Source organism: Nyctibius grandis, chromosome 6 (assembly GCF_013368605.1).
Source record: "Nyctibius grandis isolate bNycGra1 chromosome 6, bNycGra1.pri, whole genome shotgun sequence".
In the NCBI taxonomy this organism is placed as follows: Eukaryota; Metazoa; Chordata; class Aves; order Nyctibiiformes; family Nyctibiidae; genus Nyctibius; species Nyctibius grandis.
Window position 1 is genome coordinate 61,717,789 of NC_090663.1, and position 18,140 is coordinate 61,735,928.

Consider the following 18,140-nt stretch of genomic DNA (forward strand, 5'->3'; position numbering starts at 1 on the left):
CAATACTGGTGGTGTTACTGTCTCAAAAAAGCTAAATTCTCAGACTTGCGACCACAACCTGAGGATCATATTTTTGGCCAGTTGTCTTCTCAAAGGTGTAAAACAGCTGGTGGCTGACAGGAAGGGGAACACTTTATGTATCCCAGGCATTTTATGTGATGGGGAATGCTCTTTTACAGCAGTTTAAATTAAAAAAAAAAAAGAAAAGGTGAAAAACAAGCCCAGCCTCTCATCTCTGGTGATGGTTGATGCTCCTGGGAGTGATGACACAACCTTGCCCCTGCCAGACTAAGTTCTGTGCAAGGAGCTGGGCCACTCCTTCCCCAGAATCCACATTTCTGACCCACAGAGATGACAATGCTCTCTCTGCACTAATGCACAGTGGTTACCGCTAGTCCAAAACTCATGGCCCCTTACAGGGGGCTGTCAGCTACCTAACACCGGCAGGAACATACGCAGCTAACGCACGGTCAGCGTTCTCTAAAGCAAGCTCTTGCTCATGGGAGGGTTAAGAAAAAGAAATAAAACAAAATAAATTAAAGGGGAGAAAGAAGTGACCGCCTTTAGAAAGGCAGTGGCTGCACGTCCATCCCAAAGTGTCTGGGGTGCAAGAGGCAGTGCTGCGGGCAAGCTGCTGTGGACCCCCTTGTCGGGGGATTTCAGCAGGAGGAGAGTACCCTGGCATCAGGGCTGGGGCGCCAGGGCAGTGCCTTGCTCCAGACCCATGGTGGGAGGCAAGGACAGAAACAATGGTTGGAGGCGTTTGGCAGAGGACCTGAGGGAAAAAAATCTTCTCTTTGCAGCAACTACATGGGCCACTTCACTGGGGCTGCTCCCACTTGCCAGCGGCACTTGAGACGGGGAGCATGGAAGGACCACACACATCAAGAAGACCGTCACAGCCAAAACCAGAAGTCTCCAGTCTGTGTTATCCGTCCCCATCTTCACCAGATGCTGAGCAAAGGGATTGAGAGCCTGTTCAGGAACACTGGAGGGGCACAAGCTCTGCACCAGAGATGCTCCCCGCTGCCCCCCAGCAGAGCCCCTCTCTGGGCTTGTGCTCGGGGACAGGGATGTGAGTGGTGGGATGCACTGGGGCTGGACAGGGGAGAGGGCCAGAAGAGGCAGAAGGGAGGACAGGCAGCAGAAAGAACAAACCAGATGTTCAGTTTGGGTCTGCAGGAGAGGAGTACAAAAATAAACCAGGGGTAAAGGCAAAGAACTGGGGCGCAGGAGCGCAAACCCATCATGCAGTAAATGAAAACCTCTTCAGCTCACAAACTGCAGCAGCGGGATGTGCCCCAGCCATCGCAGACAGCTTGGGTAAGAGGTCAAAATCCCGTTCTCTAACGCACAGCACCCCTGGGATTTCAAGGAACGAGTATGAATATCCTCCTGGGCACTGATGCAAAGGAGGAAGACAAATGAGGACAGGAGGTCTCCATTTGCTTCTTCCAACTCTGAAAAAGATATTATACATGTATTTACAGGCCAGGCTTTGCAGGCAGAGTGCTTTTTGTGTTCTCCCTCCCTAAAAAAAAAACCCCACCAACTAACCAACAAACAGCAAAAAACACACAGAGCCACAAGGCCACGGTATCTTCTGGATGTAGCCCATGTTATTATCTGCATAGCAAGGCCAAAATAATGACTAGGCATGCAGGGGAAGTCAGAACTAAAAAAAGTCTCTCTCCCTGAACGATGGTGGCTAGACACCTCTCCAGATAAATGGGGCAACTGTGCATGTGGATGTGTGCCCAGGTAAAGCAAAGCTTCACGATCTTGTCAACGGGGTGTCACACCACGTGGTGGGACATGCAAGTGCAGAAAGAGGCATGGTGAGGCACCCTCCAGGACCAGTCCTGGCACGGACAGGCTTCACACCCACGCACTGACGTCTCAACTACAGCGAACGCTTTCGTAAACCCTCTGCTCCCTCTCCTTCCCCCCTCGCCACCAGCTCTCCTGCGCAGGCTTCTCCTCCTCAGGCTGCTTACCCAAACCTCATCTCAGACCCGTGCCATCTGGCGTTGGTCCTCCCCTTGCACCCCCCCAACAACCATTACATCCCCCCAGCTCCTGCACCCCAATGCAAGCAAACACACCCAGGCATTTCCCAGGGAGGGTTCGCCGAGGCGCTGGGCGGGAGCTCTCGGTGCAGGCTGGGCTCGACACCTCGGAGGTTGTCGGTGCTTCTCCACAGACTGACCCGGAGCAGGGCTGGTCTGACGCTCCCAGATGAGGATCTGGGGGGCTTTTTTGTTTGTTTTAAGAAGTCCTAGGGGCACAGAGAAAACTGACACCCATGACTCAGGCATCTAAAACGATGCTTTCTGCAGAAGGCAATGGGCATCAGAAGGTAAAAAAAATGTCATGTTTACAAAGCCTTAACCTGCCTGCATAGGCTCAAAACTGTATTTTATGGGCTACGCTTCAGTTATGCCAACTGACGTATAGAATAATTTGGACAGCCAGAACACAAGGACATAAAATATAATTTTGAGTAAAAGGGAGAAAGAAAAGGTTTCAATAACACCACTACTGAAGTACTTTTCCCCCACTTTTGGGAAGGTGAGGGATGACTGTCATTTCTGCATCTGCACACTGCAAGCCTCGGGCACCACAGGGGGTGGTGAGGGCTGGCTGCTGCTTATTGAGATTTTAAAAGATTTTGACGAGTAAAGCAAGCCCAAATTATCACATTAGAAAGAGCATGAAGATTTAAACAGCCAAGTTAAATAGCAGCATCATGGCAGAATTAGCACCTCTGAAAGCGGGCATGTGCACCTAGAACCCTCCCTCTAAAATATTACAAATAAAGCTCTATCAGCAGCATGGGGGGCAGCGGGACCACTCTGCATCCCCACCGCACCGGGACGGGACAGGCTCACCTTGTTTGGAGCTGACGTCGGAGGGGATGTGAGATGGGTGCGACCCCGGGGAAAAGTGCTCATCGCTGTAGGTGATAAGAGGGGTGAGGGGGTGAACCGCATGAGAAGGCTGTACCACTGGCACCTTGTTTGACTGCAAAAGAAAAAAAAAAATTTAAATTAAATTGTGTTAGCAAGGTGGGGCTTCTGCATTAAAAAAAAAAAAAAAAAAAGACACTTCCAAAATGCAATTTTTACATATTTGTATTATTGAAGGGGAGGAACAGATGGACAGACGTGACACTGGGGCTGGTGGACAGCAACCAGATTTGCTGCCAGAATCGGCATCCTTGAACCACTGGTGCCTGAGGAGGGATGTGGGTGTTGAGGAAACACAGGGAAATGGGTGGGGGCCGGGAGCAGGAGGAAAGGCGTTTGGGAGACATGGAGATGGAGTTGGGGAAGCGGTGGCCGGAGAGCCGCAGGGCAGGAGGAGCAGCAGGCCGGACAGGCAGGCACCGTGCACCGAGGGCTGCGACCGAAGGATGGCAAAGCCAGCAGCAGCGCTGAAGAAACCCTTCAGTTATGGGTTCAGCATTAAAAAAAAAAAAAGGTTTAAAGTGCAGGTTTGCCACATCTCCAGCCTTAAGAGCAACACGAGCTTCATCGACTTCACTCCCCCTCTCCATCGCTCTCCTGCGCGACTGTGGCACGGTGCAGCGGGGACAAGCCTTCAGCCTTGCAAGAAGGTACGGCGGGCTCTTCCCCTAGCAATTTTACAAACATCATTTGAAATCTCCTGGTCTCGGGAGCAAGTAGCTGAAAAGCCACGCTTAAAAGCCTAATTTCATATATAAGCAGTTGTCAGTGGCCTCTCAGAAGGGGTCAGTTAGGGAGGAAACCTGCTGACCGCCCGGGCACGGCTGGGAGGCCTCTCGTCGCATCATGCCAAGAAGAAATCAAAAGTGCTACAAACACCTGAGAAGGTTCCGAAATGGGTGGGTATAGAGATGTCCATGCAGGCAGAGATGCACGCTTCCCGCCGGCCCTTCCCGCAGAGGCGCAGGGGAGGGGGCACTCAGCGTGATGGAGGGACACCGCCCGAAATCACGCTCTTGGATCAAGGCTGCAAGACAACGGGTCTCGTCCATCCCGACAAAATGCTGCCGTATTAATGCTGCTTGAAACATGAGCTGCTCTTCCCATGGTGGGATGAGCTGTAGCAATGATGCCAGCGTGTAACAGGCACTCCTCATCTGTACCCTGCCGCTCTGTACCCTGCCCCTTAGCAAAAATAATTATGGCCCAAACAGGTTTTTATTAAAATAAAAAAAAAAAAAAGAGGAAAAAAAAAATGTAATAGTCCTTCAGAAAGAAACGCTGATAAACTCAGAAATGACAGCCTGTCAAATACCAGAAATTAAGAAAAAAATAATGTAAAAGCCCAATTAAATTAACTTTCTTTGAGCTCACGACTGAAATCCCAGCACAAACAGATGTTAGGACAATACTCCAAGTACAAACCCAGGATTTCTCTGGACTTCTAGAAGCAGAAGGGTTTTTAAATGGGCAACTCGACTTATTGTTAAGGCCGATAGGAGCAGAGGAAACGGAGCAAATGGGAACCAGTGCATCATTTTCTGCTTGCCTTGTTTCCAGAGCACCACCTTAAGGAACTTGCATTAGCAGGCAGTATCTTCTTAATGTCTGACCTATCCCTCCAGTCATATAGCTCAGAATCTGGTGCCATGAATTTTTGCTAAATTATGCTATCCTTGCTCTCCTCTTAATTTTACGGTTTTCAACACAGATTTGCTTTCCTGTGGGAAAGAGATAAGAACCTGAGGATTTTAATTTAAGCTTCGGCCTTGTCTTATATTTTGCAAGATGGAGAGAGAAAGCAGCGCTAGTAGGTGTTTTAAAGCCAACAAGCATTAGGTCCATTTTTGTGACCAAATAATAAAAGCAATATGAATTCTCAATAATATATATGAGTTGAGTTGTAAAGGGGATAGCTCAGACTGCTATTCATCTTCCGTGTCTGTATAAATTCAAAAAAATACAGATGTCAACAAATTTCAGTCGATTTACAAATCAGGCCTCAGTCTTTAGCTACGAGACTTGTGGGCCAGCCCACCATTCAGCAATTACTTTATCAACAATAAACTGTATATTATGAATAAAGATCAAGCAATAGATGTATTTAGGTCACACACATGCAGCTGCTAATCAGCATTAATTTCTCAAAATTTAGTAATTAACATTTTGTATTATACTGGATGTAATTGTCATGCACGCCCCTGGTATCAGGGATACTTGCTTTCAGAAATCACCCGTTTGTACTTGGAGCAAGCCAATCCCCATACCCCTCGCTCTCCAGCATCCTGCAGATTTTATTTTATTTTCTAATTCTCAGCACCTTATCCCCTAAGCCCACGGCAGCGGCTTTCAATGGGCAAAGGAACCGTGAGAAGTCAGGAGAAAAGCAAACCGCTTGTCAGAGGGCTTAAAATTAACATACAAACGGGCCATATCTCCATTAAGAGCATTTGGGGCTCTGCAGAGCCAGAAACTGGAAAAAAAATATAGTAATAATAAATAATAACAATAATAAGAAGCTCTCCAGCCTGCCTGCCCCACACGGCTTTGGGAGGACCTAGGGAGCTCTGGCCACCTAAATCCTGCTGGACACACAGACACACCACTGGACGGGGGCTCGGTGGGCACAGGCTGAGCGTCCTCATTCCCTGTGGTCCCACCAAGATGACCACAGTGATTGACAGGGGGAGAAAATGCAGGGCAACATGTGCGAAACGAAACCAGGATGAGAAAGGCCTGATGACATATTTTCCAAAAGCCCTACAGACTAACTCAGTTCTGCTATGGCACCTGCCCTACAAGTCAGCCCAGATGGGTTATATGGACCCTCCTCCCAGAGAGGGTTCAGAGCAGGAGACCAAGATCTTGTATGCAGACCTGGATGCCCTTCTCGCTGCCCTCTCAACCCTCCCACTCCCAAGCCAGGGCGAGGGGAGGAGCAGGTTGGCCTCAAGCACCCCAGCCGGCCCCACAGATGCCGGCCTGCACCCTTCAAGTCTCAGGGACATCTGGACTGGGGACGATACCGAAGCCCCTTCCACCGCCTACTGCTTGTGGTGGGCATTACTGCCCAGAGGCCTTTCAGGGCTGAGCAACATGGCCAGAATCCTACCTCACGCTGAGGTACAAGATGGCTCTAATTAGATTCCTCCCACTGCAGCACAATTTCTTTGCCCATAGGCTTCCTCCTCCTCCCACAAATGTGCCACCCCTACTACGTCTGTCCTCCTAAATCCTCCAAAGATGGTGCGTACGGCTGCAGAAACACTTGAGCGATTGACAGAGACCTGAACCCAGGGACTGCTGATCTGGATCAACATGATCTCCATGCAGGGGGAACTCGGTCCCCTATGCTTCGCTCAGCCCCTGCTAACCAAGCTAGCAACCACCACAGCTCTCCCCAGCATCCTGGTGACATTTACATCTAATATAGGCACAGTTCGCGGAGGACCTTTTCTCCTCAATACAACCTTAAAAATCTTCTCCTGCAAAACGTGATCGCCTTTGATGAGACAAGTACATAATTACCCATTGTCCTACATGAGGTTCTCCAATATTTCAGTACAGAAATTATACTTCATCCACCCACCAAAATGTAATATTTTGGTGAGAGTTGGTACCTAAGCAGCTTCTAGAAACACAATAAAGCAGACGAGAATGCAATTCTCATTTCCAAGATAATCTGAAGAAGTTGGACGTTCACTGATACAGTTCCTAACACAGCTCCCATGCAGCGTATGTGATGTACTTACACACCACATCAGTTTCATCGCCTTCATTGAACTTCGTTACTTCTTCGCAAGCCCTGGAAAGTAAAGACAATTGAACATACAGCCTAGCTCAAGATTTGAAATTTGGAAAAAACAAATAAATAGCTAAAAATGAGGACCTGTGGCTTACAAAGGCATAAGGCTTTAAAGCACCTTGTCACGTGGGTGTCGTAACCTGTTATGAACATTAAAGGTTAACAGCGAAGGGATCACCCATGCCTGTTGGCCTGGGGACACCCAGTTGTGCCCCACAGGACCCAGCTCAAATGGACACTCGCTCCTGAGCGACTAAACCTTGGTGGGCTCCTGCTTGAAGGCCGCTGGCCCATGAGGGCTGCAGTCCCACTGCACAGTCTTGCAGCGCAGCCTATGGCAGCATCCTTTGGGAACCCTTGCACCCAAGGACCTTTCCCCAGCCCTCCCTGGGGCACTTCTGCTGGTTGGACGTTTGCTCATCAGCTTGGCCTTCAGAGCCGGTATCTTTTATTTCTCCCGAGCATGAGCTCAGGCTGTGGTGAGGCAGTGCAGGCAGGGGACGGACCCCCGAAGAGATACCAACAGGGCAAACAGGCAGGGCTGGGAGAAAATACATCTATTGGAAATAGCAGGAGCTGAATTATTTTGCCAGTTAGTGAACAGATTAAGCTGCTATTCAGTTTTATGACCCACTTGAAAAAAAAAACAACAAAATCCCCAATGAAATGTTAGTGGGCAAAGGATAAGAGCTCGCAGGGACAAGGACCCTGACCCAGCAGTAGGCATTACCCTGGCAGGAGCTTCACCATGCACCAGACACTGGTTTAAAACTATTGCTGCTTGAAAGTAACACCAGAACAACCGCCCAAGTTGGTACAAGAGCAAATGTTTCCCTTGCAAACATCAACCACGGTCTGCAAGCATCAGGCTTGAACCATCCCTGAAGGTATTTAAAAGATGAGTAGATGCAGTGCTTAGGGATATGGTTTAGTGGTGGACTTGGCAGTATTAAGTTAAGAGTTGGACTCAATGATCTTAAAGGTCCTTTCCAACCAAAACTATTCTATGATTCTATGATTTTGGGCAGAGCAAGGATTGGGCAGAGCCCCCACCGCGGCACTGGCACAGCTGCTGCCTCCCCATGGGAAGCAGCTCCTGTGCTACACGCAGCACCCAGTGCCGGCAGCACAGCTCCTCTACCAGCACACGAACGCAGCAGCGTTACTCACCATTTTAAATGAGCACTTTCATCTGAGGAGTACACTTTGAGACAGTACAAATTAACCTCCAGTGAGTCGATGGTGAAATGCTGCATCTCGGATTCAGTCTGAATCCAGGAAGATTTCCCTGACTTTTGATAAGCAAGCCAGAAAAAAAACAAAACCAAGCCCTCCGCAAACAGCTAGCTAACACTTCAGCAAAGGCCCACACCAGTAAGGTATCCTATACCCAACAAGTGTGTAAACACTATAAAAAGCCCAAGACAGCCAAGGCAAAAATGCCTGTAGGTCATTACTGGGTGAGGCAGGCGGCTGGGAGCTCCCGCTGAAGCTGAGGGGACCATTTGGTTCAGCTGCTGCACAGAGAATAATATTAAACTAACGACCCTTCAAAGGACGCACATCTACAAAGGAGGCTGCAGACGGGCAGGGAGGTTCGCAGAGAACTGCAAGCAAGCCAGCCCGTGCAGACAAGACTCAAGCATCCCTAGGTCAACAACCAAAAAGGTGCTGTGTTGTTTTGTTTTGTTTTTCCTCTTTTCTTTAAACACAAAGCTGCTTCTAAAATGCCAAAAAAGGCCCTAGACTGTCTACTTTCCCTCTCCTGTCAACAAGTTGTACGCTGGGTACAGGCACTAGCAGATGGTCTTCTCAATTCAGACTAAAATAAGCCAATTAAAAAAAAAAAACAAACTTAAGGATGGAGAAAAGCATGCATTCCCTTTTGTTCCTGAAAGAGAGAGTAATTCTGAAAAAACATGGCTTCAAGTTTTTGACAGTAAATGTTAAATTCAGGGGAAAAACACACCAACAGGTAGCTCCTCCAAAAAACCACCCAAACCAACCCCAAACCCTTCTACTACTGCTATAGCAGTATCTCAAAATAAAAGGATCAATGACTTGTTGGAGGATTTGAGGATACCTTGACCTGAACAGAGAAGAGAAATTGATCCCTTTTTTAGACTATTTAATTTCTAGTTTCTAGAGCCCTGAAATCATCCTTAGGCAGAAGGTTTTCGCAAATCTAGAAGACGGCAGTTTCAGTTGTCCTCTCAAAATAGCGTTAGCATTTTAATGGCTAAACTAACTCTGCATTTACATCTTTGCTGACCAGCTGTTGCAACAAAAATCCAAGACCAAGAAGAACGTAGTTTTGGAGCAATGTCAAAACCAGGCCCATTACCGGGTTCATCATGGAGAAGCTTTAGCACAGGGGGATGAGAGGTGGAAGAAGAGGATGTAACAGTGAAGTGTTTTGGATAGAACTAGTTACCGACAGATGAAACAAGCTCATCAACACCAGTAATAATTGCAATTACAATTTGTCACCTCCCTGGGAGCTATCATACAATCCCTTTCCATAGACAACTTTGCAGAGATGCAGCAAGCTCGATATATAGAGAGCTCAGGTTACTCCCCCTCATCCCTAAACCATTTATTTAGAGCAAATAGTTTTGTGTCCAAAGCCAACCTCCTTCTACACTCTTGACACCAGAGATCGTTTTATGCTTGATTTTCAAAACTTTCTCCAATCCTCAGACAGTACAGCTGGGAAAATGACACAGCAGGTATGGGGGTGGTGGATTTGTAGCCTTACTTTTAGCCTCACCTGAAACTAAAATGAGCAGGGATGGGAAAGCACACCCACAGGAACACCCCACTCACAGGAAACAGGGGCTTAGGAATACTGTGATTTATGAAAGCCAAATAAAAAAAGCACAGTCTTTTTACCCTGCTTCACAACTCAGCAACAGGAGGCCATTTATCTCACTGACCTTTCGTGCTTACAAACAGCGGGGGTGACAGCCCAGGGACTTGCCATGGTAAGGAGGCAAAGTGAAATGCTGTATCCACTCCGACGCAAAGCTTTTTGGCTTTGCAACTGCTAACACTTATTCAGAACGAATCAAAATCGCACGTGTCGGGAGTAAACTGATGGCTTGCTGAGGCCAGAAAAAAGTCCTCCTGGCCCCTTTTTCCTCACGTTCTGTGCTTCAGCACTTCACCACGTAATTAAGTTGTATTTAGTGCTGGGAGCTAGGGAAGGGGAGAACAAGAAAGTTACTTTCAGTCAGTCATTGAAAGCTTCCCCCCATCCGCAGGACACGATGCATCAGGTGACCACAGAGCTGCAGCAGCCCAGGAGATTCCCCGGAGATGGAGAGAAGAAGCTGCCAGCACATCAGTGGGCAGGATCCTTGCTAGAGCTTCCTGTGGTTATTTGGGAGCAGGAGAAGTTTGTGACCATTTTCCAGCTGCCCAGACCGCCTTCCTTTTTGGAAAGCTCAGCAGCAAGCAACTGTGGCTGCAATGCATGGGAAAGGCAGCTTCACAGCCCATGTTGCCATGCCACAGTCTGCAGGCACAAAGATCAGCACCCAAAGCAAAGGGGAGGTCATGGCTGGAAACGCAGGCAGCATCCAAGGAGAGGTGAGAGGAGTTGGAGCAAACTGCTCTGCTGCAGCTCGAAGGGTCGGCGCGCAACGAAAACTTCAGTACAATAGCCAGGGGAGCATTGCAGAGAAAAGAGTAAATGCGATTTGATAAAGCCTGGGATAAGCATCTATCTAGACGGATTACAATCAGTAACTGGATTCAGGTTAATTGCAATGTTAGTGAGCAACCACCACGCTAATAGCTTGTCTACTTTCTTGTCTTTTCCCAACTTTTTTTCTCCTCCTCCCCTTCAGTCTTGGAAATTAATATAGCACAACTGTGACAGGTTTTTGTTGAAAAGTTGTAATAAACATTAAGAGTTCCCTCAAGACAGCTTTAAAAACACGGGTGTTGAATCTCTGACAGAAACATGCTTTATTTCAAGTGTTCATTAAGCACTGCCATTAAGTAAGTGATTAAAGCACACCCAGTATTAAAATAGCTTGATTAGAAATCCCCTGCTATCTTCGTTTTCTTCTCTCCCGTGACTTCTTAATTTGTTTGTTCTCGCCTGCTCAGGAAGGCTGTCGGGAGAGCTGGAGTGCTAGTGAACCACGCGGGGAGCCAGGCAGGTCTTGCAAGGCTCTGATCTGGGGAGGACAAGCCCATTTCTATTTACATACTGCCAGTTCACATATGCTTCATGTTGCACAGTCCATTAGTTTTAGAAATATGTACTAATGACTGATAGGGCATTAAGTCACCAGCAAAGCCACATGCTTGCAGGGAAGGGTTTCCCCGTTAAAATATCTTCCAACGTTTTCTTTCGTTCTCCAAACTCAGCACAGGGTCCTCTCTGATGGCCATTAATTGCCAGCAAACGTTCTGCAATTTGCCAGCCAATGCTCTTTTTAAGCCCCAGTTCCCACATGCTCTTCATTTTAACTTTGCCCATCCTGAACAGTTTGGTTTTTTTTCCTGATGTAAATACATGCACCAAGGAGCCCACACCCAACAAGCAGCAACCTGCAGTATCAAATCACACTCGACCCCACAGGTCACTAAGCAGTCCCAAAACCTGGTAAATGGGACCGCCAGTGCTGGAAATACTTAACTCTCCAGATGGCATCATGTCCCACGGCTGCAGCTCCCCAGCCTTTACCCCATGTAGCATCCTTGCTTCTGCCTTGTCCATCCTTGTCACACACAAGCCGGTCCCTTCAGCTGAAAAGGCGTTTTCCCCCCGTCATTTCCTGACCTGCCCAGTGCCCTTTCTGTTCTTTATTGGCCAAGGGGAACACAGGCACCGCACTGTTTTAACAAGCCCAAGCTCAAGCCTCTGAGTCGCAGGGGTCTGACTTAGTAATTACTTTGCCAATAAGGACCACTGCCCTAAACCAGCAGAGGAAGCCCGCGGGACATCTGAGGAACCAGAGCCTGCAGCCCGGCCCCTTGCCAGGAGGGGGATGATCAGCAGGGGCTCTATGTGCCAGGGAGCCCCGGGGCTTTTGGGTGGGGGGAAAGATACTGGGGCCCATCCTGGTGTCACCTCTTGTGCAATCTTCAGCTCTTCTCTAGGGACGACACTGCTCTGGTTTCTGTCACCACAGCCGTCTGCTGAGTTAAGACAAAGATACAAGCTTGTTTTGCTTGCCTTGAGTTTATCAGCATCCCCGCTCACATCTGCCTTGGCATCTTCTCCAGGGTACACAGTCCTGTGAGCTAATGTGCCTCTCCCAGGAAAGAAGATATGCTTCAGTCCAATATTCAAACTGGGGACTCCTCTGCACCCTCAAGCACCCACTTAAATCAAGCAGGGAAACCACTCAGGCAAGTGAAATGCCATCTACTACATAAGTATACAAGTCTTATGTGAAAGCAGGCGGTCCGACGGCAGCCTCTGAAGCCTGGCGTTCCTGTTCTGGCAGACAACATGCGTCACAGGATGGGACAACTTTTCCTCATTGGCCTCCGCACGTCCCACAGGATACGGACCAAGGCTCCTCAGGGAAACCAAGCAAAAACGCCGCCCTGCACCCTGGTGACAGGAAGATGCCTTTCGGCATTGCACAGGCAATGGATCAAAAGTGCTTGAAATAAGACCTCCACTAAATGTATTTACATTAAGGCTATGTTATAGCCTATTCAACACCACATGCCATAACAAAGATCATCAGAGGCCCAGAAGACTGAGAAATGGGTCAACTTATCTTTGAGCAGCAATTTTTAAGGTACACTAAATCAAAATGTTCTTGATTAACAAAATACAAGAGCATGACACACATCAGGAAGACATCTGAGCTCTGTCTCATAGAAGGTAAGGACAAGGGCTCAGACGCCTGTGCAAGCACCTGACACACCTTTACGTGTCCAAAACCTCTGTTCACCACGCCCGGATTTGCAGCTTAGAGGTGGACCAGGCAGCAACTGTGTACTTCTAGCAAAACAGAGATCAAGCTGTGCTGGCCACGCTACCCAACATGACTGATGTTTTTGGAAGTGCTCCTGCCTTATCTGCCTTCTAAACAACAGGCCGGGGCAGGGGGAAGATAGAAACAGATGCGAAGAAGGAGTAGTGACGAATTTGACGACATTGATGACTTCTCAGCTGGTCCTTGCTCCTGGCAAGCCCCCCTCCTCACCACGCCATCGCTGCCAGAAGGCTCCTGCAGGGAAATTGCTGCTGAGACTGGCCCCCTCCGGCCCCGAAGTGGTGGGAAGGGCTGCCCACACTTTACCAGGAGGTGAGGAGCCCCTGCTGCCGGATTTTAGCCGCTTCAGGGGGATTTGCTGGCAGAACCGGAGCAGACCCATGCCCAGCTGGAAGCCGAAAGCTGACAGCCAGGGCCGCATGTGTGGCGTTAAGGGTGGCGGGGGCAGGCAGGGCTGGGTGGGATCGATGCAGGGGTTGCTCGATGTATGATGGGGTATGAAGGAAGCACCAGAGGGGCCAGTTTCTCCACATTTGAGGCTCCCAGGCACTGCTGACCCTGCGTACGCACTGGAAAAAGTTTTCATGAAACTTCCCTGAGTCCAGCTAAACCGTATTAACAGATTTATCCAATAACATGCAAATTCAGGTTTTAATGAAAAGTCTTAAGTCCCAGCTCTAAGTGATTTGGACTTTTCTGCTAATGGCATCTGCTAATGACCAAAGATTTAATGCATCAAGTCTTAGCATACATCAGTGCAAACAATATAACCATTTAGTGGAGGTAAAAAGTCATCTCATTAGACATCCATCATTGGATGTGGCAAGATGGTCCAAAGGCTTAAAATAAAATATTCATTTTTAAACTAAAAAAAAAAAAAAAAAACCTAAAAATGTACAAACGATTAGCGAAAAGTAGCAGTCTGCTAAAGCTTCACTAGGATTGAAAATGCAAACTGCAACGTTTATCTGGAGGTAAAACGCATTTGCAAGTACTTAATTCCTGCAGCACTGTTCCACAGAAGGCAAAACCAATTTTAACAGGAATTAAAGCAATGGGGCCCACCAGAAACAGGATGTCTCTTAGACAGGTTATGTGAACCATCAGTAGAAGGTCACAACAGGAATTATTTCTCAACCACATTGTGTAAAATGATTTCAGAACAAACAGAAGTGTTGAAAAGCTACAAACTTAATTTTATGGATCAGTCCCACGAGGGTTCGTCACATCAATGAGACACAAAAACATGCTCTAAAGTTACGTTTACATGTAGCTAAAAATATGAAAATCACAGCACACAGCTAAGGACGAGCAAAGAATTACTCGAACAAGACACAGGCTCAAAGGAGCAGGGCTGCAAACACTTTTTTTGGTCCAAACCGTCGACGCTGACTGTTTCATTTGGACTCTTGGCATAAATAGGACCAATAAACCTACTGCAAAACACCACTGGATGTTGAGCTACCGATGCATAATCGAAATGCTCCGTATTTTTAGTCCTGTTTGCCAATCGGCATCTCAGAAAAAAAGGGACTGACGCCGCCCAGCCACAGGCTGCTGGTGGGAGATTACTCAGGTCAGGGGAGTACTGCAATTATAACAGGCCTGTGCAAACTGCCAGCCTGTTTACAAGAGAAGCAGAAAAAGGAAGGGAAAAGGGGTACCCAGAAAAGATGGAACACCCCATCTTCATGCCTGCTGTCTCCCAGGGCAGCTTAGGAAAGATATTTTTCCCCTTCCTAAAAAGCAGATGTGGCAACCTCATGGCAAGCCTTGCCTCCAGCTGCAGAGAGAAGCCAACGAAGGAGCCCTGGAGGGACGCTCCTACTTCGGCTTTGGGGCTAGATCAGCCTCCGAGAGCTGCCCATCCCTGCTGAAATGCACCCTCGTGACCCAGGGTGTCCTCAGGACCCAAAATGCATCTTTCCCAGTGTTGGTGGCATTGGCTCTCCTCCGGCTTTGCTCCAGCCCCATTCACCGCCCATCCTCGCCTCTGCCCCACTACCCTGCACTCGCCTCGGGGAAGCTGCCTGGATCCCACTGGCCCCGCTCAGATCGTGTTACTGCACCGCACAGCACCCTCGGGCTCCCCAAAACCAGGCAATTCCCTCAGTTTTCAAGCGTTGCCCATGCAGGCACATGGCCATCCTGGGCACTGACCCAAAGGCTCTCCAGTGGCTGGGGCGGCCCCAGCTTGGGCAGCCCATGAGATGGGGGAAGACTGGGAGAAATGTGGGGCTCACCTGCTCCCCCTTCCCACCCCACTTGATTTGGTCTGTTACTACTAAGCTCCTTCCCGCAGTTGGCCACAGGGCTTAAAAAAAGGTTGCTGGTACGCACAACACACGTGATGCCTTTTAAATCCTGCGTAGGATATCTCTGCCTGCTGCTAGACTTTTTTTTTTAATTCAAGAGCTGCCCTTTAAAATTTAAAAATCACTCTTAAAAAATGAGAAAACCACACCCAGTCCACAACCTAAGTTTTGTGCAGCAGGCACCTACATCCTCATAAAAACCTTGGGATGCACTTTATAACACTGGTAGAAGTCTAAACATTGTAAAAAAAGAGCCTAAATTGCCAGATTGCCCAAGCCTCCAGTAAATCACCCTTCCAGATGGGCTTATGGCTGCACACAGAGCCCTGCTAGTAGTAATGGGTCACCTGGCAATTATATTTAAATCCTACTAAACTCAACAAACATTATATGAGAGTTATGCTCGATTTCATTATAGAGGCACTTCTGAAGTTTCCCGACGCTCCGTCATCACAAACAGTTTGTTTTTTCATGCAATTAGTGCTTCCTTGTGTGATTATCTCCCCCTGAAGCATGGCAGGGGAAGAGGTGGAATATTTCTTATCATAACCGCATCCCTCCTCAGTACTTTTCATTGCAATAAGGGCCGTGCTTGGGAGAAATACAGCCACGTTAGACTCTGCAAAACACCACTAAACAATTTATCAGGCAAAAAATTAGCTTATGCCAGGACAGCTTGGGGAAGCATTCAGCCTCCCCCCCCCACTGCCAACAGGGCGGACGGTCGACAGCGCCAGAGATGCCCAAATGCAACACCAACCCCTTTCTTTTTTGGGGTGGACACATGAGGTACCTACACGATCCCTGCCCGTTGCACGCACGCTGCCGCGGGGCAGTGAACCCCAGAACTGCTGCAGCGCCCGGCGCGGGCTGGCACTGGGGCTGGGCAAACCCAGCCAGCGACGCTCCCACCCAGCAACCCCTCCAGCTGCCACCACCAGCCAGGAACGTGGTCAAGGTCTGCAACCACACATTGGAGACATTTTTAATAATTTTTTAATTTATTTCCCCGCTCCTTCCCAGTCACTCTCTTTCCCTTGCTCCCAGCACACTCCTTCCCCATTCCCAGCATGGCATTTTGGAGGTCAGGACCAGGCCCTCCCCTCTCCCCTACAGAGGGAGCACGCTTTTTAGCTTGATGCTCCGGGATCTGAGGATCATCTGGAGGCTGGGTGGCAGAGACGGGCGCTCCTGCTGCAGGCCCCGTGGATGCTACACGCAGACACATTTTCAGTTTGCTCAAGAGGCAGCATGTCCGCGGCCAGTTGCACAGTTTGCCACATTTATTTGTGTATGAGACGAATTTTTACTGCCCCTTTATTCAAGAAACAAGCCGGGAGATAGATTCAGGGGCATCTATTTCAGAGCTTTAAACAAGGAATCAAGTGCTCTGTTCAAAAAAAAAAAAAAATTAGTTTTCCCCTTTCATGGCAATAAGTGCCCTTGCTGTGTAATATCGCATGCTGCCGGAGAGAAAGCATGTCTAGGTCTCTCTTATTCCTATCCTATACCTAGGATAAGGATACCTTAAGCTCATTTAAAGATAAAAACTACCCCAAATATCAGGCTGTTAACATGCTTCCACCATTTCATAGGTGCTGGGTCACAGCCAAGACACTATCACACCATGAAGCACAGGCAGAAGTCCCCCCTGCCTTTCATGCAGTTTCAGCACCCGTGCCTGAAGACAAAGCTGGCAAAACCACCACACCAACCAACCGGGCTCAGGACAGTCAGCCCCCAGCCACAGCCAGAGATGGGACCGTGAGCCATGGGGTGAACCCACGTCACCCCAGCTCGAGGGGTACAGCCCCTTACACCACCGAACTAGCACAGATGCAAAAATATGGCATCTAATGTGCGGAAGCGGAGACGGGATTTGCTCATCTTGAACATGTCCTCCTTCCGCTCACCCTCCCCAGACCTCCCTGTCCACACACAAGCTGCTCACAGGGGATAACAAGCTCAAAATGAGTAATTAAATGCCAGTCTATCAAAACAGTGAGAAAACAACATCCTCTCGCAGGAAAATACTGTGGATAATTTCTCATATGCCCAATATTTTGGAACTCACCATTTGTATCACTTGCACAAAACTAGGAGCTGAGAACATGAGGAAAGCAGCTCCTTCAGTGCAGCACAGAGATGGAGCACAGTTTTTCTCAGCACTGAGCCCTCTTGTACTAAGTTAGAGGAAGGAAATGCTGCCTCCCCCACAGTTTGTTTTTTTTTTAAAAAAAAAACACCTTTCCTCTTCAGAAAACCCAGGCCAGGTGTTACATGTTCTCGACATCAAGCTAAGGCCAGGCTGGCTAATCTGTAGGTTCACTCGTTAACGAGATAAAGGATTTCAGTGCGGTGCCGCAGCCTGGGCTGTGGGAGCCGTGGGCTGGAGGAGTGCTGCAGGCAGCTGAGTGTCACTCCTGGAGGAATGCCTGACCTTTCCCGGGGCTTTGATCATGCTGGCTCGCAGCGTGAGATAACCAGCCCTTTGCAGAATCCGGAGGTAATAAAAAAAGCAGCTTTGAGGCCTCGTGTTTTTGCAGGGAAATACTTACCTGTGTTTCCAGCACACCACTCAAGTCCCCACCGCCACCCTCCTCAGATACCAGCCAAACTCATCACTGTCAACTAGGGGAATCACGTAAAGCATTCAGGTGAGAGTTTTTAGCTCTCATTTAATTTCTCTTAATTGAAGAGGGTACTTGTGTATCGCTCTTAGGGAAGATGCACGTACAGAGACTCAAAAAAGAACAGAGCAACAGAAGTATGGTCTCCAATTAGTATGCGATTAAATTGTAAGCAGGATAATAGGAGGAGAAATTCTGTATCTTACACAAACAAGATGATAGCAAAAGAGATAGATAAAAGCACAGAAGGGGAATAAAGCTTTATCCCCAGTTCCCCTCTGAACACTGAACCCATACAGAAAAGACTGGAACTGCTGAGGGTTTTTTGTTTGTTTGTAACTATTTTAAAGGGAGGGTGTCTTTCTCAGGGCAGCTCATGACAGGCAATTTAAACAAGCCAGTGTAGTACCAGGTTAGTAAAGCATGAAACACCTGGAGCCCTGCGTTGAATG

The 18,140-nt window shown here is 48.3% G+C and overlaps 1 protein-coding gene across 2 annotated transcripts in view; it reads right to left on the reverse strand.

The window, feature by feature from the left end:
• LEF1 (lymphoid enhancer binding factor 1) overlaps nucleotides 1-18,140 on the reverse strand; it is a 69,389-nt gene that overhangs the window by 25,606 nt on the left and 25,643 nt on the right. For both annotated transcript variants that reach the window (XM_068402754.1, XM_068402753.1), the window contains exon 4: nucleotides 2,892-3,024. In XM_068402754.1, coding sequence (XP_068258855.1) covers nucleotides 2,892-3,024 — 133 coding nt within the window. The remainder of the gene's footprint in view (nucleotides 1-2,891; nucleotides 3,025-18,140) is intronic.